General features: G+C 40.7%; 2 protein-coding genes and 1 long non-coding RNA gene across 5 annotated transcripts in view; 2 read left to right on the forward strand and 1 right to left on the reverse strand.

The window, feature by feature from the left end:
- LOC142046862 (uncharacterized) overlaps positions 1 to 27,397 on the forward strand; it is a 137,930-nt gene that overhangs the window by 10,819 nt on the left and 99,714 nt on the right. The gene's annotated exons all lie outside the window — the stretch shown is intronic.
- Positions 360 to 20,060, forward strand: GRSF1 (G-rich RNA sequence binding factor 1). Its single transcript, XM_032768068.2, has 11 exons — positions 360 to 429; positions 4,655 to 4,887; positions 6,345 to 6,498; positions 8,155 to 8,310; positions 9,604 to 9,750; positions 12,036 to 12,171; positions 15,279 to 15,463; positions 15,585 to 15,712; positions 17,521 to 17,656; positions 18,004 to 18,087; positions 19,909 to 20,060. The coding sequence occupies exons 1-10, from the start codon at positions 360 to 362 to the stop codon at positions 18,060 to 18,062; spliced, it is 1,404 nt and encodes a 467-aa protein (XP_032623959.2). The 3' UTR covers positions 18,063 to 18,087; positions 19,909 to 20,060.
- RUFY3 (RUN and FYVE domain containing 3) overlaps positions 21,592 to 27,397 on the reverse strand; it is a 73,616-nt gene continuing 67,810 nt past the window's right edge. For all 3 annotated transcript variants that reach the window (XM_032768102.2, XM_032768101.2, XM_032768100.2), the window contains one exon: positions 21,592 to 24,373. In XM_032768102.2, coding sequence (XP_032623993.1) covers positions 24,230 to 24,373 — 144 coding nt within the window. In that variant the 3' untranslated portion in view covers positions 21,592 to 24,229. The remainder of the gene's footprint in view (positions 24,374 to 27,397) is intronic.

Raw genomic sequence — 27,397 nt, forward strand, 5'->3', positions numbered from 1 at the left:
TCCTCTAAATCCTTAATCAAATATGATATTGATGGGGAAGTTCAGATATAACATTTTTCCTTTTTCAGATAGGCTTTTAACCAGGGTTTCTGATGAATAAATAAACACAAGGTGCATTTGACATATGTAATGAAACTTTTTCTTACTCTAGGTGTACGGTCTTTGCTTCATAAATACATTCATGTTTACATATAAATGTTTTGTTACAGGAGTCACAGTGATGCCTGGAAGAGATCAGTGTCACATTAAGGCGATAATACACGTGAAATCATTGTCATATATTGCTTATAGGCTGCCTGTTTTGCCAACAAACTGTTGCTTCCTAAAAGTAATCTTGCAGACACTCGGAAAGCTGCAAGATGGGTTCTGGAATGGGATACTACCCACATAGATATTCTTCACATCAGTGGAGGAAGAGATACGTTGAAGGCAAGATGGGTGAAAACAGATGTGCATACACCTATTGTTGAAGGGAATCCTCTTTGTGCTCTACTCAGTTGAGAAATCTTCAAGAACAATTTCTCTATATGAAAATAAGATCTATGTAGCACGGCCAGTCAGTGAGGATCAATGATCTGGTTATGCAGAGAAAAGCTGTCTGGCCTGGAAGCTGATTTATGTTATAGGCCAAACTGTCAAAAGCAGCTTCTAAAATTGTACCTGCAAAGTTTCTGCACTCAATTTTTTGTATATGCAAAACTTGGGTCTGCATATTCAAATACATATTATGAACGCAAATCTAGGTTTGGCACGTGTAAAAACTTGGAACATTAAAAACAACAGGCTCAGCTTTAGAAGCTGGGCTGAAGCCCCTTTGCAAATCCATATATGTGACTTCTTGTGTCCAAAATCCAATAAATTTGAGAGGACTGTTGTCCAAGGTAACAAAAGTCCAACTCATCCTATTACGTAAAATTGTTTATAAATATGAGCAAAAATTAGGAGAGAAATAGATTGGTACAAAATGGGCTGCTTATTTTCAAAGAATGGTGATAAGGGGCCTTCAAGGCTCCTGGTAAAGTCATGCGTTGGCATAACAAGCTGATTCTAGAAATGGGAGAAACTGTTTACAGTTTAAATCACCAAAATGTTTTGATTGGTTAATTTTACTGGGAGAGGTTGCCTCCCCTTCTTTGACAGTGTTTATCTGGGGTTGCACTAGATAGAAGTGGCGGCATGTGAGACTGAAAGGCATGAGCTTCACCATCATGGCTGCCAATACCCTCACCAACTTCTGGCAGCCTGGGATCCACCATGACAGGGTGGGTCTTCACGGTTCCAATTCTGAAAGAATCCTTACCGGAGCAGGTCAGAGAGGGAAAACCAGAGAACATCACCAGCTTTGGCTAAATCCTGACAACCTTGCACGTGAGCCTTAGGGTCCTGCTGTCACATCCTCCCTCGTGTCATTTTCCTTTCCTACCTTTTTTCTTGTCTTCATTATTTCTTTTTGCCTCGGACTGATAAGAATTTGGGTTATTTGGCCAAGATAACTCCATCTTTTTCAACACTGCTGTGAGCCTGTGACCAGAAAGGCCAGCTAACAGCAATAGCCTGAATAGCCCAATGCCCAGAGTGGCTGATCAGACAGCAAGCTGGGCCTGTATTACTCCAACAGTGAGGATGTAAGCGAAAGTCAGTACCGGAAACAGAAGCTGCATATCTATTACTCTTTTATTTCCCCTATTGTATGCTTCTCTCATCTTAAAGGAACAACAACAGCAGTTCTAGAGTAACCTTTTCTCTCACCACCTGACCAAAAAAATAATAATAAAAAAAGGAGTTAGGACTGTCTTTAATACCAATTAATACCATGAAAAAGACTCTCAAGCGTAGTAGTGGTGGTGGGTTTCCCTATGTACTCCTTTAAGGGAGAGGGCATAAGGAATAAATAAAATAAAATAAAATAAAAATTAATGCTTTACATTCCAAATACTTTAACTGTTTATCCTTCTTCTTCGGTGTCTTTTTTTAATAAAAAGTTTAAAAGATTGTAATGGTGGTTATCACAATGGGAGTAAGCCTACAATAACTCAACATGAAACCCTGAACCACACTTCACCGTTTAATGTTATAACTGAACAAGCCTTCATTTACATCTTAACCCTAATTGGTCCTGAGATACCCATTTATCAACCCAACAGGACACATGTATCTTAGGGCTTGTTCACACTTTATTCCTGAGGGAATTCTGCGCCACTGCACATGTGCAGAATTTATGTCCCCTGCAGATTTCTTTGCTTACTCGCAGAAAAATGACTTTTTGAGGAGGAAGCAAAGTGAAGCCACAAGAGCAGTCAAATGATCCTCCCCAGCAGTATGTTTTGGGTGCACAAGGCATCTGGCAGAGAAGTAAAACACTGTGGGGCAGGGGGCAAGACTGAGGAAGACCCGGCTGAGCTGGGGAGAATGGGACTTCCTCTTCCCCTGCATGGGATCCAGGACTATGTCAGACTCACCCCCAGATTTCTCCTAGCTGTAGGAAGCTCTGTAAACTTCCCCACACACACACTTCCTGCACCCATCGCTCCACAGCTGTAGGGGGAGGGATCACTGTACAGGGAGCTGCTCCCCCATCCACCCAATCCCCATGCATCCAGACCCCCTCATACCCAGACCCTCCTGACAAGCCTCACTCACCCCCAAACCCAGGACCCCACGACAAGCCCCACTCCCCTTGCACCTGGACCACCCCAACAAGCCACCCATACCCAGATCCCCACCCTACCAAGCCCCAACCGGCTGCACCTTATCCCCACCCCATTGAGCCCCACTCCCCCTACATCTGGACCTCCCACTGAGCCCCCCACTCCCAGACCCCCCTGCTGAGCTCTATTTCCCCCCCCCAGACCTCCCCTGCTGAACCCCAACCACCTTTATCTGGACCCCTCTGCAGAGTCCCATTACCATTACACCTAGACACCCCCCCGATTCCCCTACTGAGCCACCTGCACCCAGATTGCCCCACACAGAACCCTCTCAACCCACAACTGGATTCCCCCTGGGCTAAGCCCGTCCCTGGCCACACCTGATGCACCTGGCACAGAGGGGCAGGGCCCTGGGACATTTCTGGGGCAGGTGCAGTCTTTGTGCTGTATTAGTTTTGGTGCACCCTCACCACTGAGTCCATGTCCCGGGATGGGGAAGCTGCACAATGATCTCCCATCTCTGTGCAGCCAGTGGCCTGTGCTCCCTAATGCCATGCTGGAGCCTCCGCATATATATGACAAATAACATTTGCAGAATTTTAAAATATTATATGCAGAATTTATATATTTTTTGGGCCGAATGCTCTCAGGAGTAACACTTAAAATGCTACAGTGGTGCAGCTATGCTGCTCCAACACTTCAGTCAAGACACTACCTGCATTGATGAAAGGGCTCTTCCTGTTAGCATAGGAATTCTACCTCCCTGAGAGGACGAGAATTCTCTTGTTGATCTATTGCTGTACAGGGTTAGGTCCAGAGGTTAAGTCCGTTTAACTGTCTTGCCAGGAGTGTGGATTTTTCACACCCCAAATTAATGTACAATTTCAGAGTAGTACCCATGTTAGTCTGTACCCGCAAAAAGAACAGGAGTACTTGTGGCACCTTAGAGACTAACAAATTTATATACTGAGCTAATTTCCTAGTGTAGATCAGGCCTTATTAATTTGACACAATTAATCTTTTTCCTGCTGCCTTCACCCTGTTAGTTGCATAATTTCTTTTGCCTTAGTGACCAAGCTTTTCAAAACAGGAAATAGTGTTTTAGAAGGGAAAATAGGAACTAACTATAATTTAAATGGGAGATAACAACATGGTTAAATGATTAAGGCAGGGACATGGGTTCGTTCTTTTCCCACCTCCACTAGACTCAGTGTTTGAGCCTAGAAAAGCTACCCAAGTGCACTATGCCTCAGTTTACTCACCTGCAAGATGGATATATTAGCTATTATAACTACCTTGCTCTTAAGTAGAGTTCAATGTGCTTTACAAAGGAGATGGTTATTGTTAAACTAAGCCACAGGGAGGTGAAACCCCTTGGTCACCCAGCAGGCCAGTGGATTAGCCGGGGACGACATCCAGGTGTCCCGAGTCTCGCCCAGTGCTCTACCCACTAGGTAACACCGCCTCCATCCTTCAAAGCGCACTAAGTTAAAGGGAGACCAGGCTCCCTTATTCGGGGTGGACCCTCCACCCAGTCATGGGGAGTCGCTGTTCCCGACTAACCCCAGGTGCATACAAGCCCTAACCCTGCCTTTGTTCGGGCTAGTGGAGGTCTTTTCGCCAGGGGTTTCAGCGAGTGTGTGTGTCTCGCTTTCTCTCTTCTTCTGGCTCGGAGCGTCCACACCGGGAGTTACCCGGCACGACACCCCTGTGTGGCCGAGCGCTCGCAGGCCCACAGCCCCGGTGTCACCGCAGGGGCCGAACCCAGCCCGCCCGGGGCAGCCCCACACGCTAAGCCCCCAGGCCAGGCCCCGCACCCGATGCAGACCCGTCCAGGGCCCACCGCGCCCCCGCGCCAGGGCCTCCTGGGAAGGGGAGGCGGAGCCGCCCGCCCGGGGCCGCCTGGTGCCCCCGCAGCCCGCCGTTCTCTCGTCTCCGCCCTGCCGCCATCGCTCTCCTCCCCCATGGGGACGCGCTGGGTGCTGCGCGCTGGGCTGCGGCTGTAGCTGCAGCAGCTGCCGCGCACGGGGCGCCCTCCTGCGCGCCCCGCCGCTGCGCCCGTCTCCGGCCTGTCGGGGCGCCGCCGGCTCCGCTGCTGCGTGGGGCGGCGGCCGCGCAGAGCCGGGCCTGCAAGTGGCGGGTGGCGCGGACAGCGCTGCCCAGGCCGGCCGGGCCCGGGTTCGGGGCCTTGCGGGGCCCGCTGCTGCACCAGGCCCACCCGGGGCGGAGCTACGGCCAGGTACGGCGCCCCCCACCTTCCCCTCGGCCCGTACCCCCTTCCCCGGGGAACCTCCCCGCCACCTTGGAGGGCGTCCCCAAAGGGGCCGCTGGCCTGCCCCCTCCCCCGATTGACGTCCTGTCTTAAAGTCTCTGGGGGACCCCAAAGGAGGGTAACTGCCCCCCCAGTGACCCTGACCCCCAATCTCTGGCGGATCTTGTGGGTATTGCTTCATCCTGCCCTCAGATTTCTGCCCAAGTCTCTCTAAATCTGCTCCCATCCCTAGCCTCAGGGAGTGGGGGTCATTCCCTTTTCCATCAACTTCACTCTTCTCTAGGGTCACTAGGGGCAATCTCTCACTAACTAGGGTCACTGTCTTCTCCCTGGCACCCAGTCTGTGGGTGATAGAAGATTATCAGGGGAGAGAGGCTGTTTTTCCCCCTCATGTTCTTGTTCCTGTATTTCCTGTTTAATCTTTATTGGCCACTGCTTCTGTTTATACCTAGGAAGTCAGTAAAAAAATCCCTTTATTGGAGCCCTTATAGGGTTAAGAAGAAACTGCTGTCACCCTTGGGAGAACTCCCTTGCCCAGTGTTGAAGGTCACCTCTGTTGTCTTTCCATCATGCCTAGGCGGGGAGGATGTTCCTTATCTGAGGTGTTAAATACCTAGTTTCTTGTCAAGATAGCAAATTAGAAGCCACAGACTTTTTTTTGTATAAGTAACTTCTCTAGAATGCTATTTTTCTGTAAAATGACTGTGAACTGTTGTATACAGTTTTCCCTGTATTGTGTCTAATTTCTTGAATACTGAGATTTGTATAATGAACTTTTTTTTAATGATTAATTGCCCAGTTAAGCTAGATTTGTAGCATAGCATAAATGGTTTTCAGAGGAAAGTCTTGGGTATCTTGTTGCCATTAGGCAACTGGCTCAGGATACCTAAAATAAAGTTTTTTATTACCTGCTTAGCTCATTGATTTCACTATTCCTTCCATCCTTTCAGTGAGGAGGGTGTGAACTTTTCAATCCTATGTTTAATCTTAAAAAAAAAAAAAAAAAAAAAAAAAAAAAAAAAAGTAAAACATAATGAATTTTTCACACAAACTGGGTCTGTGTTTGAGTTTGTAACAAAATATGAATAATCCAAGTAGTTTTCCCTTTTCTTCCAAAGATTTCAGACACCTCTCAGTCATTGGGCATTATCTGTGGTGGAGACCCTGAAAAGCAGACTTTAAGATATAGTTTTTTGTTTGTCATTTACTAGTACTGGGACTGAAAAAAATCTTTATTAGGAGCAATCCTACAGTTTGACTGGGTAATCTAATAGACTGTTTTTATCTCTGTTTATTTCTCTGAACTCTGGTGATAGCCAGCACAATATTCATTTAATAGTTTTAACACGGAAGGGAACTATTACTGAAGCAAGTAGTTGAGCAGCTGTTACTTTTAAAAATAATTCTCTCCTCTTTTTTCAAAGGATTCAAGTTCTTCATTTCAAGATGAGTATCCTCCACTCTCAGAGTATGAACCAACTCCATCCAAGACAGGAGAGGAAGATGATGTGTTTCTTATCCGAGCCCAAGGATTGCCATACTCTTGCACTGTTGAAGATGTGCTTAGCTTTTTCGCTGGTATAATATCTGGTTTTGTACAGAGATGTGATGTGGTTGAATGTGTTTTTAAATATTAATGATTGACTCTAAAACATAAATCCTGTGTTTACTGTTCAGTTACATATTTATAAGTATTTGATACGGTGGAGCTATTTATTCTGTGTTCAGTCTCTCTCTGTCTCATAACGGTACAAATTAAGGCTGTCAAGCGATTAAAAGAATTAATTATAATTAAAAAATTAATCACTATTAATCACGCTGTTAATAGAATAGATTTATTTAAACATTTTTGGATGTTTAATATATTTTCAAATATTCATTTCAATTATAACAGAATACAGTGTACAGTGCTCACTTTATATTTTTATTACAAATATTTGCACTGTAAAAAACAAAGAGAATTTTTTTCAATTCACCTAATCCAAGTACTGTAGTGCAGTCTCTTTATCATGAAAGTTGAACTTACAGATGTAGACCTATGTACAAAAAATAACTGCACTCAAAAATAAAACTATGTAAAACTTCAGAGCCTACAAGTCCAGTCAGCCCTACTTAGGCAAACAAGTTTGGTTATAATTTGCAGGAGATAATGCTGCCTGCTTCTTGTTTAAAGTGTCGTCTGTATACGAATGTTTAGCATATCTGGCATGTAAATACCTTTCAGTGCGGGCTACAGAAGTGCCATGCAAATGCCTGTTCTCACTTTCAGGTGACATTCTAAATAAGCAGGCAGCAGTATCTCCTGTAAATGTAAACAAACTTGTTTGTCTTAGCGATTGGCTGAACAGGAAGTAGGACTGAGTGGACTTTAGGCCCTAAAGTTTTACATTGTTTTGTTTTTGAGTGCAGTTACGAACAAAAAAAATCTACATTTATAAGTTACACTTTCATGATAAAGAGATTGCACTACAGTACTCGTATGAGGTGAATTGAAAAAAACCTATTTTTACAGTGCAAATATTTGTAATAAAAATAAATATAAAGTGAGCACTGTCCACTGTGTAATGTGTTTTTAATAGAAATCAATATTTGAAAATGTAGAAAAACATCCAAAAATATTTAATAAATTTAAATTCATATTCTATTGTTTAACAGTCCAATTAACTGAGATTAATTGTTTTAAATCGCAATTCATTGAGTGAATCGCATGAATTAATTGTGCTTAATTGGCAGGTCTAGTACAAATAAATCATTTAACTTTATTTTTAGTTGTATTTTAAAATACACTCAAATTATTTGAATTACAAACACAAAAAATAAAAATTTGCAAACCAGATAAGTCCTTGATGTTACAATCTGATCCAACTGGGTAGATCCTTGCATCCATGCAGAGCTCTGCCGGCTTCTCTGGCACTCCACCTGGGTATAAATGTTCACCTGTTTAGAACAGATTGTAGGATCAAGGCCTTAAATTGATAACCAGTTGAAATTAAGGCAGTATATGACCCTAGTTGTGTGATTGTGGAGATATCTATATATCTCTCTACATAGTGGCATCTGTATGGCATTTACTGTCCTGTGTTTGATATACTCTAGTGTGCTGCTTAGGTGAAATTTTTATATAGGTCAGAATGTTCAGTTTCAATTGGACTAGCAGATTATGGTAAGGAAGAAACACAATAAATCAATATTGTGCTGTTTCCTTAACTGTATCTTTTGTGTGTAACTTTCTAGACTGCAGGATTCGAAATGGTGAGAGTGGGATACACTTCCTTTTAAACAGGGATGGCAAACGCAGAGGAGATGCTTTGATTGAACTAGAGTCAGAACAGGATGTGCAGAATGCCTTAGAAAAGCACCGGAAATATATGGGTCAGCGGTATGTGGAAGGTACGTTTAATCTATCTGTTTTGAAAGTAACGTACATATGCACCTCTACCCCGATATAATGCTGTCCTCAGGAGCCAAAAAATCGTACCGTGTTATAGGTGAAACTGCGTTATATCGAACTTGCTTTGATCCACTGGAATGCGCAGCTGTCCCACCCCCCCGAGCACTGCTTTACCATGTTATATACAAATTCATGTTCTATCGGGTTGCGTTATATCAGGGTAGAGTTGTATTGAAACAGGCAAAGAATATTTCGAAGCAAAACTAAAAATATTCCTGTGTCGTGGTGTTCACATGGCTGCAGTGCATTATGTATCCTCAGGGAATTCTGCACCCAACAATTCTGCACACAATATTTTAAAATTCTGCAGAATTCTACATATTTTATTGTCAAAATTACACAATATAATCATGCCATTTTCAATTATTTTGGTAGTTTATTTCAAAATACCTGTCAGCAAGTGTCTGTAACAATACAGACAACAAAAAAAAAAGACTCGGGAGATGTTTTCTGACCAATAGTTTCATTACTAGATATATTAATACAGAACATTGAGCAGTTCATTTAAACTAACATACAGAAACGTATTTCCCGCATCCCTCAGAAACAATGCCAAGGCCTGAGGGAGTCAGGGGTGATGGGTGAGCCAAGGGAGAGGGAAGTAATTGCTGGAAAGAAGCCTGGGAGTGAACCTGGAGAGTTGTTAAGGTGTGGGTGGGAGAAGCATGGAACAGAATTTTGGGTTTTTTTGGAGCCGGTACAAGTTGTGAAGGGGTTACTGAGCCTCCCTCATGCAGACTTTGGCTGACCCTTAGCCTCTCCCATTCAGTCAGGCCCCTCTTTCCATGTGTCCCTGCACTCCCACTCCCTATTCAGTCAGGGCACATCTGCCCCTGTCCCCCTGTGTTTCCTGCACTGCCGCTCCCCATTCAACCAGGCATATCTGCACATGTTCTCATGTAGTCCTGCACCTTCACTCAGCCAAGCATAGCTGCTTCTATCTTCATCTGCCCCTGTGACCACACTCAGCCATCCCCGCTCTTACACTACAAGATCTATCAGTTGCTGTGTGGCTTCCAGGTTCGAAGGTGATGCCTTTCCCCATCACATAGCAAGTCATAAACATTTTTTTAAACTTCTCAGGAAACCCAAGCAAAAACTCCAGTTAAAGTTAAAAGAATCATATTGTTTCAGCCCAAAACCAAGAAAAGAATGTTTCTTCAGGGTGACTGTGGAGGAGTTGGGGAGCAAAGGAAAATATACAGTCTAGTCTTGTCTTGTCTTGTTTGCAGTTTTTGAAATACACAATGAAGATGTAGATGCCATATTGAAGAGTCTGCAGTCCAGCTCATCATCCCCTGCAGTTAATGATGGAGTTGTACGCCTCAGAGGCCTTCCTTACAGTTGCACTGAAGCAGACATTTCAGAGTTCTTTGCAGGTGACTTAAGACTCTTTCTTGTCAGTTAATATCTTCTCATCAGCTAAGCAGAAGATATTATTTAGAATTTATACAACTCCAATTTACAAGTGCAATATGGCGATATCATCTCATGCTGTCTACAGGACATGTTGATACTTCTGGCTGTCACAGTTTCTGGGCTAACTGCACCTCTAACCCATCCTGGTCTGAGTGTGCTCCTTCTCAGGCTTGGTGGCATCATGCAATTTTCCCAGTCTCACACCGAGCCTTTGGCTGCAGTCCCCTGGTACTAATCATAATTAACTTGGCAGGTTCGATTTAACTTCAGAACCTGCTGCCTTCTTCCCTCCGAGGGCTGTGACCAGACAGCCTTCTTAAAGCAAACCGTTTCACAGAATTTAAGGCCAGAGGAGACCACCAGATCATCTCATCTGACCTCCTGTATATCGCAGGCCACCAGCACCGGTATGCTAAACCTAACAACCAAAATAAGGCCAAAATGTTACATTCCACAGGAGAATAAACCATTGCGTGCCACAGGCAGAGCATAGGAAACCAGAAGCATTTCAGAGAAAAAGATCTTAAAACAATAAACTGACTGCGCACTTGTCTGACAGCCTTCTGCATGGGGATACTGGCAGGTCTAAGCTTCTTGCTCACACCCGTACCTGGCAGTCTGTGCCCTCAACTCACAAACCAGTTCAACTCTTCACTTCAGCCAGTGTGTCATCCTGCTCAGTCTTTTGATCACCTTCCTACACAGCTGCTATGTCATTTTTTAACAGTTTATAACCCTTTGATCTTTTAGCTCCCAGCCCTGGTAAAACAAGCCTTGCAGCTCTGTAGGAAACACAAGGTTGTTTCCTTGAAGCCAGTATCTTTCCTGCTGTCTTTCCAGCGTGTGCTGGGATGTGCCCTCGCTGAATTAAACCAGTATAGGTGTATAATAAACCTTTCACTAGCCCTACTATAGTTACAGTCTGTCCTAGTCACTAAGTCACCTACAGTATTGTTAACACACACATACACAGCAACTCCACATCTGCTGCTCTGGCATCCTCATAGTTGTGAAGAAAAGCTTCAAAATCTGGGCTGAGAGGACGGCAAAGGCGCAGCAGTTACAAATTCTGCCGACAGCTTCTAGAAGAGGGAGGAGCAGCACCCATTAGGACTTGGGATGCATGCCCAGCACCAAAGCAGTACAGAACTCTGCTGCTGAGTGTTGCCCACGCTGACTGGAGAGAGAGTTGGCTTCGCTTCTGGGCTCTGCAGGATTGGCTTCCATTTTGTAGAGCCAAGATTAGGATAAAAATAAGATGCAAAAGTTAAGGCACAGAATAGATAAAATGGTGCCAAAATGAAATGTCACTGACGGTATATTGTGCATCTCTTCATAATGTCATCACTCCTTTCTAATGTAGTTTGAGCATTGAAATAGTTAATGTTGAGATTTAAATGATCCTTACTAGGCATCTTAGTTAACACATGGTTGAGATGAATGTGACAGTCTCAGAGCCACTGTTTCAGGCTGTCTGCAAACTCAGGCAGATGTTGCTGTGTCACCTTTAAAACATGAACAGAATGTGTTTAAAGTCATAACAGCTAGATATCGTAGTTGTTAACGAATATAATGGAGAACAAGATGACTGCCGTCCAGTGGAGAAAAAAAAAAAAAAAAATCAGGTGAGCAACTCAGCCCAACCTGGTCCATTTCACACTATCTCTAAGCCAAGGCTTGGAGTTTTAGAAGCGCTAGGGTCCGTCAGGCATCATGATTATTGTATCTCTGGCTTCTCTAGAGTGTGGCAGAAAGGATTGCACATTGGAAAAATGATTAATCATAGTTTAAGCATGGTTGAATACTTCCCCTGACTTCTGTGTGGGCTGCTAGAAATTGAGAATAAGACAGTTCCTTTCAGCTGAGCACCTGCCAGCTGTAGAGTAGGGATAACTTGTTCATGTGCTTTAGGTCCTCTGTCCTTAAACAACCAACCCTAAACGGAAGAATGTAGAGAATTAAAATCTTGTAGTAGTCGCCTATTTTCCCTTTGAAAACTCAGGCAGACCAACATTTCAGAGAGTAAAGCTCATATAAAAGTAAAATTTATGTACAAATCAAGGAAAAGGTAGAAAAGGAATAAGTTTAAAAAAAAATCCAAAACATTCAGTATTTGATCAGTTCTATTCAGGGTAACTTGAACTGTCAGTTCAGAAGTAGGTACGGTTTCATCTGTTTAAAACAAGAGAAGGAAAACTGCACGTGCTACAGCTCACGTAGAAAATGCTTTTTTTCCCCCCTAAAGGTTTGGATATAGTTGGGATGACTTTTGTCATGGATCAGAGAGGAAGAAGGAAAACAGGAGAAGCTTTTGTGCAGTTTGCAGCACCAGAAATGGCAAATCAAGCCTTGTTAAAGCATAAGGAGGAAATTGGGAACCGGTATGTGTTTCAGTGTGGCTAACTAAGTGTTTGTGTACATTATGGTTTTAATCTAAGGATACAGAATAACTTAAAGCTTGTGGATATAAACAGTGAACAAACATAACTGTTTACCTTTTTGTTCCAAATTGTTCATTGACAGTATGCTCTTCCACTCCCCCTCCTTGCTTTTCCCCAGTTATACATGCTAGTGTGAGTGTCATTTGAAACATTTTGTGCAGAGTGGAGACTTGGTGAGATTTTTTTGATGTAGTATTTAGAATTCTTAAGGGAATTGGATGTTTCATAGGCAGTGAAGGTGGAAAGAAGCTGCTGGGACCAGGGGCGACTCTAGGTATTTTGCTGCCCCAAGCACAGCAGGCAGGCTGCCTTCGGCGGCATGCCTGCAGGAGGTCCGGGACCAGCGGACCCTCTGCAGGCCTGCCGCCCTCTCGACGACTGTTAGAGCGCCCCCCGTGGCTTGCCGCCCCAGGCACGCGCTTGGTGTGGTGGTGCCTGGAGTCGCCTCTGTCTGGGACATGGACATGTAGTCCGTTACTCTGCACTAATCTGGGATTCTGGCTTTAACAGTGCCCATCTAATTTAAATGAGAACATTATGGAATAATTTGCAGAAGGATAGGTAAAGCATCTGCTGGACTGGGATAGTCTTTCCAAGGCAATTTTTTTGATGTCTGCAATTAGGTGGAATCTGGTGCATGCCAAATAAAAAATATGTTCCTCTGAAATGTGTTTTAAAGAGGTCTGAGTCATCCCCGTCAGAGGTATCCAGACAGTATCAAGAGGGAGGAGGAACAAACTGGGAGGTGTCTGCTTCCCCTTTAATTAGAACATGGCTTGACAAGTATATTCTATCAAAATTCTTTCCTAATATTTAACATATTTCATTTTCCTTCTGTTTAGTATTTGTAGATGGTTGTCATAGCTACCTTTGTCTCTGGGTTTTATGTTACCTTATTTTCACCTGTAAATAATACGTGCTAAAACCTCGAGCATTTTTGCTCTCCTTTGCATTTCCTGCACTGTGTCAGTTATCTGTAATGAAGAGATCTTAGTTGTATACTGAGCATGGCTTCACCAATGTGGGATTGTTGCCTCTGTCATTACATACAAAATCCTTATTAACACATCAGGGTAACTGCTTTTGCTTTTGTTTCTTTTTTTGTAGTTTCGGCATACTGAGAGCCTCTAATTTGACATCTCTCATCCTTTCTCTCCGCTAGAATTTCCTTCACATTATTGCTTTTTATATCCCCAGCTATAACTAAGAACAGACTAATTTAGCAATTGTGGTTAAACACTGTTGAGGCCAACTTATACTGTTAAGTGTGAACAGGACCAAATCAGGATTTAATTAGGTTCTCTGCCTCGAGGTCTAGGCTATTTTGTGATAACTCCCCTCCCCCCCCCCCATATAAATGGGGCCCTATTAGTGTGCCTTGATGTTGCAGTTCATCTTGGTCTGTTTTTCTGAAACCTTCTGTTTATCTAAATTGTGTTATCCCATTCATTTTCATTCAGTTCTTTAAAGATTGGGTTTCCTGGCAATCATCTTCCACTCTGTTCTTGATCCCTGACTAATTTTGTAAAATCTACGTTTCAATAATTAATTGTTCTTCCTTTTTTAGTATTTCCTTGTGTTACATCTAATAGACCTTAAATTACTAAAAGAGAAAGGACATTCTAAGTGACTTTCCACTGTCCATGCAGCTTGCATGTCCCGGTTTAGCCACTGAAAATAGACTAGATGGTTTGTTTTCCTGCACTGGTACAGTGCTGATCCACTGGAATTCATGCTGCTGCAGAAGTTCAAGTTTAAAAAGCATTTTAAAAAAATTCAAATTATTCCTTATTTATGCAACAAAACGTAAATTTTGGTTTTGAATTAAGTTGATGCCATCCTTTTAATCACTGAAGTAGACTCCATTTACAAGACTGTAGACTAAAGATCTTGTCCACACCAAATTGATGTTCTTTGTGGTTTTATCATCATGACTGTTGCACAGAAATGTGGTTTGTCTCTTCTCTGATGGCTCCTAATGTCCCTGGGCGCCATCTCTGGGTTCCTCATCTTCCTGAATATTTTTTCTTGTCTCTTAGAACCCCTTCTGAAAGGGCTCAGCACATTTGATTGCCATTTTCCTGATCTCAGCACTCCCATTAACTGCTCTAGAATTTAGTACCTTGGATTACATGGTACCTAATAGCTTGTAAGATTTAAAGACCCAGAATGGCTACAAGGCTTGCTTGGGGCCTTTTCATGGTTTTATTCAGGTAGAGAAGTATGGAAGGATGGACACTGAGAGGTGTTGGTGCATTTGTTCATTGAAGGATGTGGGCTGTAATTTTACAGTAGATTTTAGTTAGGATAAGATACTTGTCCATCTTATGCTTGCATCTTTTACCCTGATTAATTTGATTCTGGATCCTTTGCAATTACACTGTTTATGGCGCAACCAGTTTTGTATCAAAACCTCAGTATTTGAAGCTAAACTTTAATTCTAGGCAAGGCTGTGCTGAAAGCTTTAATGAAATTTACGTGTATGAAATCAGTGCATGCCATTGGGAGCACCACGCTTGCAATTCTATCACATGAAGAAAGTTGTTCATCTCATGCTCTTTGGAACTGTGCTTGTTATGTATTGATCATGACATTTTCTTCTTCATGCTTTCCTAACTTATTCTGCTATTTTTAATACTGAACTAGTCTGTAGGAGTGCTGCAAATGTTAAGACCATTCAAGTGGCTACATAAAGTCAACTGCAGGGTTTTAGAATCCCATTAACACTTGAAATCACTGTGGTGATTTTGGATTTACTCTGGAGAAGCAGCAAGTAGTTTCTAAAGCTTTAAAAGATTCATTAAGTTGCAGAGTCAGGCTTACCAGGTGCAATTGAAAACTTAGCTTTAAGATGATGGTCCAGTAATCTCTGCTTCTTAATGAATCTCAGGGTAGCTGCAAGTTGTGATGCGTGATTTCAAGCTTCCACAGAGCAGCATCCAGTAGGAACTGTGACAGCACTGCACTTGAAAGTCATTGAACATTTTTGAGTTCTGTATTCTTTCTATGGCTGTGTAACATGTAATCCTTTTTCCTGTTAAATCTAGATATATAGAAATATTCCCAAGTAGGAGGAGTGAAGTTCGAACCCATAGCGGTTTGTACAGGGGGAAGAAGATGAATACTTATCCAACTACTAAACTGATAAAAGAATCAGAATCAGTCTTTGAAGAAGATGATTTGAGTCAGCCCCTAGGACTGACTGTAGCTTGTGAAAGTGGAAAAGAAAATGGTAAGTTCTTGCTTGTTGCATTTGTTCTTTGAAGCATCTTGGCATATACTCATGCATACAAACCATTTTTATGGAAGTGTAATGTTGCAAGTACTAATGCTGCTTTTGTTCACTTGTGAAGAGTCTTATAGAGAAGTGATTGAAAAGCCTCGGGATGCTTCAGAATTTGGGAGTACCTCATCATCACCGCTGCATTTTGTCCATCTGAGAGGTCTGCCTTTCCAAGCTAGTGCCCAAGACATTGTAAATGTACGTTACAGTATGAACACATGAATATACAGCATTGGTGACACTTTAAATCCTGATTACACTTTGAACAGTATCAACCTTTTGTGCTATAAATATTTTAATGCTGCCTAATTTCCAGATGGATTGCATGTGGAAATGGGGGATGTTTTAAATAGCTGGAAGGACAAAATTCAGACACATTGTGGGGGATGGTAGGCGGGCACAGAAGTCAAGGGATGGGTGGGTGGAACAGGTTCAATAGATAATTAAATTTGTATACTTAAAAGTGCCCCATTTACTGCTGTGAATTTAACTTTTGGTAAATGCATATACAATTTCTGGCTTGGAGTGTGAACTTTCCAATCCTAAAAACTCCTAACTCTGTTACAAGTAACTTGGCTTGTAATACAGGTTGTTACTCCATAGCTGAGTCTTGTCTTGCATATTTTATTTAACATTTATGGTTCAGTAGAGCCTAAAGCAGGGGTAGGCATCCTATGGCATATGTGCCGAAAGCAGCACGCGAGCTGATTTTCAGTGGCACACTCACTACATGGGTCCTGGCCACTGGTCTGGGGGGGCTCTGCATTTTAATTTAATTTTAAAATAAAGCTTCTTAAACATTTCAAAAACCTTATTTACTTTACATACAATAGCTTAGTTATATATTATAGACTTAAAGAAAGAGACCATCTAAAAATGTTAATGTATTACTGGCATGCAAAACCTTAAATCAGAGTGAATAAATGAAGACTTAGCACCCTACTTCTGAAAGGTTGCCAACCCCTGGCCTAGATGCCTCAGCTAGGTTGGTGTATTGTGGAAGACACTGTTCAAATGATCTGTTCTAAATTGCTGCCAGGCCTTGGTTTTGTGCTAAATTATTTGAGCTAGTACTGCTATTAGCAAAAGGCCATAGTGTTGGGGAAAGGTAAAACTAATTTGAATTCCATGAGCAACAAGAACAGCAGAGCATAAAGCTTCACTCAGAGAATATTTTGGGGTAAAAATGTTACAGAATGGGGAGAAGAAAGCATAATAGTCTATTTTATCTTGCAGGTGTTTTGTTAAGAACTATAAAAACAGATTTTTACAATAGCTTAAGGCAAACCACTGTGCGTGACTGTGCTCGTGTACATGTTCATGCCAGATCTTTTAAATTAACTTCTACAGATCAATCAAAAAATCTTGTCTTAAAACTGAATGGGTTTGATAAGATTTGTCTGATATAACCAGCATTTGTCCCCCTGTTAAGCTGTAAGCATGGCTGTGCAATGGATACAGCTGATGTGTTTTTTTTCCTGGTGAGAAAACAAAAGTAAGCACTTCCTCAAAATGAAGTAGAATACAGTTCATCTAAATAGAGGTAGGAGACATGGAGTTTATTCTGACAAGCAGGACACTTTTCAATGCAAGGTGATACATGTTGGGGCACATTAGCAAATTTAGTCTAAAAGGGTTTTTAGAATAAAATGGGTTCAGATAAGCACAATCATATCTAAGCAGCATCAAATTTAACTGACCATTTTATTTCAACTTGGGTATTTCCTTTATAGCGAGAAACCAAGTTGTAACAAAATGGTCAGCTGACTTCTATGCTGGAAGGAATCTTGTATATAAGTGGAAGAAGAAATGGTAACTAACTGTAAAACATTTTAATTTTATCAAATAGGAATTCCCAAGGTTTGTTGAAATAGTACCACTGCAATAAACTTGTAAAATTAAACTACATAGCTTACCTCCTCCCCGTTGCTCCATCTCACCTTTGTTTGACTCTTAACTGCTAGCCATATATACTTGATCTTTTACTTAAGTTTTGTTTTCTTTAGTTTTTTGCTCCACTGAAACCTGCAAGAATCACCATGGAATATAATTCCAGTGGGAAAGCTACAGGAGAAGCAGATGTACATTTTGAGACTCATGAAGATGCAGTTGCTGCTATGGCCAAGGATAGGTCACACGTGCGTAAGTAATGCCTGCATCTTTTTCTGCTGTGCATTATTGCTGTTGAGCCTGGTACTGCCAGTCATCTGGAACATCTTGCCAGGCCGTGGGCTGTCTACTGATCATGTAGTACAGAGTACCTTTCAATTTCTAGGCCTTGAATTGTTCAGGCCTGAAATGATTAACTCTACTCAAGCAGCAAAGAGTCCTGTGGCACCTTATAGACTAACAGACGTATTGGAGCATGAGTTTTCGTGGGTCAATACCCACTTCATCGGACGCATGTCTGACTATTACATGCACTATATAGACTTAACTTCATTATTATTATTCAGAAACTTTATAAACATTTTGTAATTATTCCCCAGAGCATAGATATATTGAATTATTCCTGAATTCATCTCCAAAAAGAAAACAAGATTGCTAGTGACAGTGGCACAAACCCAAACTAGGTAAGTATATTAACCATCCTTCCCTCTTTGGTATGCTGTTTCAAAGGTGTACAATTTGACCCTTATTTCATAGGCTTACTTGTATAGCACAGTGCCAGTATGCAGAACGTTAGCTATTGAAGACAAGTAGCTTAAAGTCACAATCTAAGTCTAGAAAGTTCAAACAACCCTACCTAAAGTTAAGCATCTAAATTTATAAAGTATTTGTCATAGGTGTCTTATCACAGGCACCCAAATTTGAATATTTTGACCTAAGGACCCCATCCAATTCCTACTGAAAACATTTTCACATTAATGGAGTTAGATCAGGCCCTCATTTAGAAAACACTCAGTAAAGGATGATAGAACTGAGTGGGATGCTGTGGTACATCGGACTGTTTACAGCTAAACACATTGATCAGACTCTCCAATTAAGCAGTGACTTTGTGCTGGAATTCAGGTTTTAAAGGGCACCCCCCCCCCGATTCTCTGACTCCTGTGGAAGGTGAAATGCAAGTCTAGGCTCATGAGTTTCTCAGTTGTGAAACCAATTTTTGTGAGCTGGGTGTAACTGAAAAATGTATTGACCATTTCTAGAGCAGTGGAGTGGTATGAGAAACAAACTTCATAACCCTTGATTGCATTTGAAATAGTTGACTTGTTCAGCAGACTTAGTGACAGGGGAGACACGTTGTCTGCATCATGGGTGATGGAACTAGGCAAATGAGAGAATGTATGTGAGGGAGCAATTGTGACAGACTTGATTCTGAGGAAGCTGGATCAAAATTTAAGAAAATTTCTTTTAAAGCTTTTCATGATAACAGCTGGCTTTCTGTCAGTCATCCTTTAAAAGCCCATGTTGTAGCTGTGCATGGACTGGGAGCCTGCTATGTAAAGTGCACCTGACAGAGAACCACCATGAGCTTTGTTCTAGCATTGAGGTAGGAGAAAGCAAGATGCTCCACAGGAGCATGAGCCTGATACTTGGATCATCTGAGCCAAGGAAGGGGTGGAAATTAAACACATGCAGTTGAAGTTTTTGCTGACTGAAGCCTATTTAACCTGATGAAATGTAGTTGCCTGTAGTGAACACCTGGGGCTGCTGTCCTGCTGCAGGAAGTTTGTCCTCAGGCTATAGGTGTCAGACAATTGTAGATTCTTCCCTTAAATGTCTTCTGCAGAATAAAAATTTTGGCTTTTTTTTTTTTTAAATAACTTGTTTTCTTTGAGGGTTCCCATCTCTCCCTCCCTTCACTTTCCTAGTCTGAGCTCTTTAGTAAATGCAGTGGAAGATGGAACCCTCTCAAGTGGTACATTGATTAGGTTGGAGGTAAGGGACCAGCTGAGTTTCAAGGCTATCTTCCTTGCCAGATGTAGCAGACACTTATCCCATACATAGCTTGAAGACAACCTCCACTGCTGCTTTTGTTACTTGAGGAAGCAGTAAATGTTCTACATTTGCATTACATCTCTCCTGTGAAGTCTTAAGAGTATTTAGTACCATTTATGACCTCTTTATTGTGCATGGTGGTGAGCACACTGGTTGAAAATGGGTTAATTTGTAGAGTGTAATTTGGATCAGCTCTGTGCTTGGATCTCCTCCACTTCAGCAGACTTGTCAAGAAAACCTGCTCATACCATTTTAAAGAGCTGCTGCTTTAGTGGTGGCTTAATTTAGGTAAGCTTTGAGTACTCCTCCCAACTGAAGAGTTGTAGTCATTCTTGTTGAGAACTATGTACAGTAGAGGACTCTCAAACAACACAAGACATGGAAGAAAGTTAGCATTTGGCAAATGAGAGCTGATATCTAAATCCCTAACATTTTTTCCTTTTTCTTTTCAGGATGAAGCAAGAACTCATTTGCTTATCATTCTTGGAGCTAGAATGCAGGTGCTCTTGTTCAGTAGCAAAGAAACCATAAATCATTTTTTTCAAAGGCAATTCAGTCTGTATCTAAAATTATTCAGTATGGGTTTGTGTAATAAAGCGCACAAACTGTGTTACACTGTGGAATTTGTCTGTAAAAACAGAACTAAGGTTGAATCTATTAATTGTCCTTGTATTACAGTAATTGCTACAGTACAGGCAGGGGTAAGTTCTGATTTAGGTTGTTGCTGCAACACTGAAATACCACCTATTTGTGTGGCATTACTATTCAACAGCTTAACAGTTCTTAGTAGATAAGAACCCTATGTTTAGAGATTCCAGCAATAGTTGGACAATAACTTTAGAAAGCTATGAGGTAGTTGGGCACTTGTTGAATTTAAATATCCTAGAAAATGCCAAAGCATGGCACTGAGAGTCTAAAACACAACACTGTGTTTCTAATAGATTTTGTAATGGTTCCACAACTCTTACCTATTGCTTTCCTTTGTCATCTAAAACTGGCACCTTATCTCATTGTGCTTAAGGATAGAGTAAACACTTTGTAAAGTTTAAGCTTAGACAATTTCAATGTACATACAGTCTGTGGGGTGATAGGCAACTGTTCTCTGTACAGTGCTTAAAGGCACCTACCCAAATGTTTAATCAAGGATGTTTCATATTTGCTTTTACTGGGTAGTTTCTGCACTGCATATTGTGTAATAGCACTGCTTCTCTCCCCCCCTTACTTTGTTGGGAGACTGAAAGGCATAGCATGATGCAATAGCTACATGAAGCTAGACTCAGTACACAGTTGGAAAAGGCTTAAGGTATTTTAAGCTTAAGCTTTTATTGTGATGGTGAAACTAATTTCACTTCCCTTTTTCTTATACTACGGGGAGGCACGTTCTGTACTCTTCCCATATTCTGAGTAAGGCTTTCTCCACTTTTCCCCTGGTTAGGCTGTTACCGAATTTACAGTCGATAATACTTAGAGCATTAATGCCTCTTTATAATATCTCTCACCTTTCAAAGCATCAACTTTTCCAAATGGACAAACTGCTTAAGGATACTATATCGTGTTCTGACAAAGGGCAGGTCTACACGAGAATGCTCCAGCTGGGAAAGAAATGATTACATTACCAGCATAACCACTCAGTCCCTAAACAAAGTGTTTGAGATTTGTGTTTTTTTTGGGGGTGGGGAGAAGAGGCCAGTGTTTTCTGGTTTAACTGCTCCCTTCATGACAAAGCTCCACCACCTCCTCTTGAGTTCCTTCACAGATTACCTTCTGTAATAAGTGGTAGAGGCCAAAATAACCTTACACTTACAGGTGTGTAATCCACATTGTCTTCAGTAACATGGGAGTTTAACAGACAGCTGGTACCCCCCCCCCCTCCCCCCCGGAGAAACAGAATCCAGCTCACTCTTAGCTGCATACTGCTGCAGGGCCAGTAAAAACAGGTAATTAAGTAGATGAGTGCACAAAACTGATGAATAAGGTGCCACTTGTGTAAATGGTAATGTTCAGAGCTAGCAAACAGTGCTTTTTAATGCAAGTGCTACCTTCCAGGTAGTGATGAATTTATAAGGTTACAACTCCACTTAGTGCAATAAGAACAATCCACACGCAGAAATGAGAAGCAACGGTGATGGAAAAAGTATTCTTTAAACAGTTTTATTTTGTGTGGAACAACACTGCCAGAAAATACCTTCCCCCTCCCACTTAGCTGTCAGGACAAACACCTATAACCAATATCAGAGCAAACATGCTTGACAAATTTCCGTTAGAGGTGGTATTCAACATTATGTACAGTAATGTAGCCAGCACTGCATTTACAAGCCTTTAATACTGAGGATAACAGAGGACCTATGTAGGAGCCATTTTGGAAATCATTGTAGTTCTGACAATTTTAGTTCTCTTCCTGAATATCAGATGTACACAAATATGTTACTAACTCCTCATGGCTGAAGTAAACTTAAGTTGTTGAGCACAGTGGATTTTAAGTAACTTAGAGAACCTGTTTATAAGTGACTTTATCCTGCTTTTAAAAATGGAGACTTTAGAATTGCAGCATTAGTAGTTAAGAAGGGTAGCAGCAATTTTCCTTTTTGTGAAGATCAAAAGAAGGTATAAAGGCAACCAAGGAATCAGCTACTATCTTGGAGCTTCAAATCACACTCACAAGGGAACGTCAGCATTTACACATTAAAATTAAGTACTATAATATCCAAATGCTCTCAGAATGGTTTACACTTCAGTTCCTACTCTGCCTAGCAAAAAAACAAAACCAACTCGACTAGCAGATTTAAAATCCTGTAGATTTGTGCAGTATATGCATATTGAATATTTATTGTCCCTTTAAAAAGCCACCAACCTCACCTTAGATAAAAGATCCTTTAGTCCAGTATCTTTTCTAGTCAAAGTGCTGTCCCTGACTCTGCACTGGTGCCCCTAATTAAACTGTCTTCCTGGAAAATAGGAAGTTGAACATATGAAAGCACCATATTTCCCACTTAAATTCCAAACACAAAGCTACTTTATTTTTTAATTTCTCCTGAGAAGTTGCTATAGTCAATTGCAGGAAGATAACTACTATTTTAAGGGGGAAATATTAGAATAAGAAAATTTCAAATATCTTGTAATGTTTTCCTTTCCATCCCCCCTACTTTCCTGAGTCCTGTTGGCTCCTGTGAAAGAGGCCCTGCTAGTTCCCTGCAGTCAGCAGCAGGAGAGTCCAACTAGATTATATACTGATCATCATCACTAGCCCAATCAAGTGGCCTAAACTCATCTACACACTTCCAATGTAGTTCTAACATTTAATTTGCATATAATCACCTTTAGAGAAATAAACCAGGCTTCCCTAAATATAGATTTGTACAAAATTAATGCAACACCCCCAAATACATATAAATATACATAAGTCAGTTTTCTAAAGATTACAATACATTCTGCGGTCTTGGTGGTTCAGTTGGGTTTCCAATGCAAAGTAGGCTAAATAACCTAAGCCCCCTCTTTGGGATGGGATGCACACCAGCATTTGTAATTTTGCACTTTTGGCAGGAGGGGAGGCTGGAGCCCTTACATAGAGAGGTACAAGTCGCTGTGTACATCAGAAAGAAGGTAGTGTCTTTAGGGTAGCAGAGAAGCCTTAGATATGACATCTTACTATGTCAGATTATCTTTGTATGAACCGTAAAATCTATTTGAAAGTGAATTTCAAATTAGCACACTTGAGTCCTGCTAGCAACCACCACTTCTTGTGGCTACAAAATGATCAGTCTTATGACTATTTTGATAAAAAACAACACATTTGCTGCTTGAACAGCTGATTAATGTGCACAACATTAGTAGGAACAGTATGCTGGACAGAATGTGCAAACATGCCCCTAAATATTCTGTTTAAATAAAGACCAGTATATATATTTTTAAATTTAAATATTTTGGAATCAAGATCCATCCTCTAATTATCAGGTCAAGACAAAACAGATTTATAGTCTTTAGAATGTCACGAGAACCTCCATTATAAAGTTCAAAGGTGTTTGTTTTTACAAAAAAAAAAGGTGTATTTAATGTTGAAGTATTTTGCTGTGAGAACTTTCAAGCATACTGTGCTGAGTGAAGTGGCTGCTATTCAGTTCTCATCTCTTACACACACCTCAAAAAAATAACCCCCAAGTCTTTTAAATCTTTCCTCTCAACTGTTGATGTTACTCCACACAACCAAACTGGAGCCCAGGAGAGGACTGAACTGAGTAACAATGTGCCACACACATGTTCAATTCCCAGTTCTTTTGTGGAATTTTTCTGTTTGAACTGAAGCATTACAGTTCATTAGCACTGCCAAGGACAGAAGGGAAAAGGGGAAGTGGTGTTTTAAGTAGAGCCACACATGCAGGTGAAAAATACCTTCTCGTTCTTTGTTTCAGTTCTTTGTTTCATTACATTTTGCCTTCAAACAAAGCACTGAAGTAAACCTTTGTACATGCGTTTTTAGCTCTTGTAGTAGCCATGGTACATGTATTAAGGCTACTCTGACATGAAACTGAACAGTTCCTTGCACAGCAGCTCATGCCTGAAAGTGGGAGTGTTCTCCTGAAGGAAGGCTTGGACCAGCATTTTAAATTGACAGTTGAGAGAGAATGTGAACATAATAATGTACTTCTACTCTCTGACCTTGCAAGAGCAGAAGGAAAAAGTGATTCTTCTCTAGAGCTTCAGAGCCGAGACCTAAGCTACAAGATTCGATAGCTGGACCACGCCTTGACTGGTCATCACTGACCCTCATGCGGAGTCCTACAATGGGCTGGTGGAATATTGCTGTATCAGCTGTTTGTGACACGTGTTGCAAACACGTTCTGGGTTAATGCTGGATGGAAGGGGCAGTTCATTAGCTGAACAGGCCTCACAGAAGATTCCGCCACAGTTCTTGCAAATGTTCTAAACAACGAGAAAGAGGAATGAAAAGTGGAAACTACTGTTAATGAGATGAGAGAGACCGCGCCAGCCAATCACAAGGGGCCCAATAGTACCAAGTGAAGTAACCAGGTTTTCTCACTAACATTCAGTTGGCCAAAAGACTGTACTTTGTCCCTGCAAAGGGCACCTGAAGCTTCTGTCCCTCACCCATCACTAGAGACTCCCTGTTGGCCTCTCCAACCTTTGGGAAAGAACCTTTTGTTTCTCAAAGGATGAGAATGTTACTTCTGCAGAGTTCCTAAACCCAGAGAGTAAAAATCAAAACTCCAAGAACAGGCTGGAGCAAATTTTGCAAACTGTACCCAGATGTGACTTGGGAAGAGTCAATTTAAGCAATCAATACTTAAAAATTCAAATGCTAGTTAATCAGAACACACAGCTGCATATGAAACCCTAGTAGAAAAAGTCTTATCCATCAGAACTACACATGCGTATTTTTAATTTCATGCACATTAGGGCTGTCAATCATACGATTAACTCCATTTAAAAAAATCAGTTTTAATCACGCTGTTAAACAACAACAGCATCCAATTTACATTTATTAGATTTTTAGATGTCTTCTACAGTTTCAAATTAGGGCTGCCAATTAATCACAGTTAACTCACGTGGTTAACTCAAAAATCACAATTAAAAACATTAATTGCGATTAATCGCATTGTTAAACAATACAATACCAATTGAAAATTGTTAAATATTTTTGGATGTTTTCTACATTTTTAAATATATTGATTTCAATTACAACACACAATACAAAGTGTACAGTGCTCACTTTATATTTATTTTATTACAAATATTTGCACTGTAAAAAACAAAAGAAATGGTATTTTTCAATTCACCTAGTACAAGTACTGTAGTGCAATCTCTTTAGCATGAAAGTTGAACTTGCAAATGTACAAAAAAGCTGCATTCAAAAATAAAACAATGTAAAACTGTAGATCTTACAAGTCCACTCAGTTCTACTTCAGCCAAATGCAAAAGTTAATGCTGCCCACTTCTTGTTTACAATGTCAGCTGAAAGCGAGAACAGGCATTCTCATGGCACTATTGCAGCCAGCGCTGCAAGATATTTACGTGCCAGATATGCTAAATATTCATATCCCCCTTCATTCTTTGGCCACCATTCCAGAGGACATGCTTCCATGCTGATGATGCTCATTAAAAAAATAATGCGTTAAATTTGGAACTGAACTCCTTGGGGAAGAATAGTTTATTTCCTGTTCTGTTTTACTGGCATTCTGCCATATATTTCATGTCATAGCAATCCTGGATGATGACCCAGCACACATGTTCGTTTTAAGAACACCTGCACAGCAGATTTGACAAAACGCAAATAAGGTACCGATGTGAGATTTCTAAAAACAGTTTTAGCACTCAACCCAAGGTTTAAGAATCTGAAGTGCCATCCAAAATCTGAGAGGGATGAGGCGTGGAGCATGCTTTCAGAAAACTTAAAAGAACAACATTCGGATACAGAAACTACGGAACCTGAACCATGAAGAAAGAAAATCAACCTTCTGCTGAGAGGATGAAAATGGACATGTGTCAGTCCACTCTGCTTTGGATTGTTATTGAGCAGAACCCATCATCAGCATGGATGCATGTATTCTGGAATGGTGGTTGAAGCATGAAGGGACATATGAAACTTTAGCCCATCTAGCATGTAAATACCTTGGCAACACTGGCTACAGCAGTGCCACGTGAACACCTGTTCCCACTTTCAGGTGACACTGTAAACGAAGCAATCAGCAGTATCTCCTCCAAATTGTTACTAAACTTGTTGCTCTATGTGATTGGCTGAAGTAGAACTGAGTTGACGTGTAGGTTCTAAAGTTTTACTTGGTTTTATTTTTTAATACTTTTTTTATACATAATTCTACATTTGTAAGTTCAACTTTCACAATAAAGAGACTGCACTACAGTACTTGTATTAAGTGAATTGAAATACACTCTTTTGTTTTTTACCGTGCAAATATTTGTAATAAATAAATATAAAGTGAGCACTGTACACTTTGTATTCTGTGTTGTAACTGAAGTATATTTGGAAATGTAGAAAGCATCCAAAAATATTTAAATAAATGGTATTATTGATTAATCGTGCAATCACAGTTAACTTTTTAATTGCTTGACAGCCCTATTTCAAATACATTGATTTCAATTACAACAGTGTACAGTGCTTACTTTATATTATTTTTTATTACAAATATTTGCACTGTAAAAAAAATAGTATCTTTCAATTCACCTAATACAAGTACCGTAGTGCAGTCTCTTTATTGTGAAAGTTGAACTTACAAATGTAGAACTATGTACAAAAAAATACATTAAAAATAAAACGTAAAACTTTAGAACCTACACGTCAACTCGGTTCTACTTCAGCCAATCACCTAGACCAACAAGTTTGGTTACAATTTGCAGGAGATAACGCTGCCCGCTTCATTTACAATGTCACCTGAAAGTGAGAACAGGCGCTTGCATAGCACTATTGTAGCCAGTGCTGCAAAGTATTTACATGCCATATAACATTTGTATACCCCTTCATGCTTCAACTTGTAGACTGCTCTTTTGTTTCATCTTTTTTATATTACATTATTTTTAATACAAATATTTGCAAAGTGAGCACGCTATAGTTTGTATTCTGTGTTGTAAGTGAAATCAGATTTGAAAATCTAGAAAAACATCAAAAAATATTTATAATAAATGTAAATTGGTATTCTAGTATTAACAGTGCCATTAAAACTGTGATTAATCTTTTTAATAGTTTGACAACCCTAATATATACGATGTATGGGGATGTATAGATGTATGTGCATAAGTTATACTGACATATCTACAACCAAACACCATTCTCATATTTGGGGATTTATAAAAAGCGGGTATAAGACGTGCTGGAATTTGCAGTCCTTTTAACTGGTGTGCTTCCTAAAGGCAAGCTGAAAAGCTTCTAGAGAAATCATATTTGAGACTCCCCACTATTAGCAGCATGTACTC

The sequence above is a fragment of the Chelonoidis abingdonii genome, chromosome 5 (assembly GCF_003597395.2).
Source record: "Chelonoidis abingdonii isolate Lonesome George chromosome 5, CheloAbing_2.0, whole genome shotgun sequence".
Classification (NCBI taxonomy): domain Eukaryota; kingdom Metazoa; phylum Chordata; order Testudines; family Testudinidae; genus Chelonoidis; species Chelonoidis abingdonii.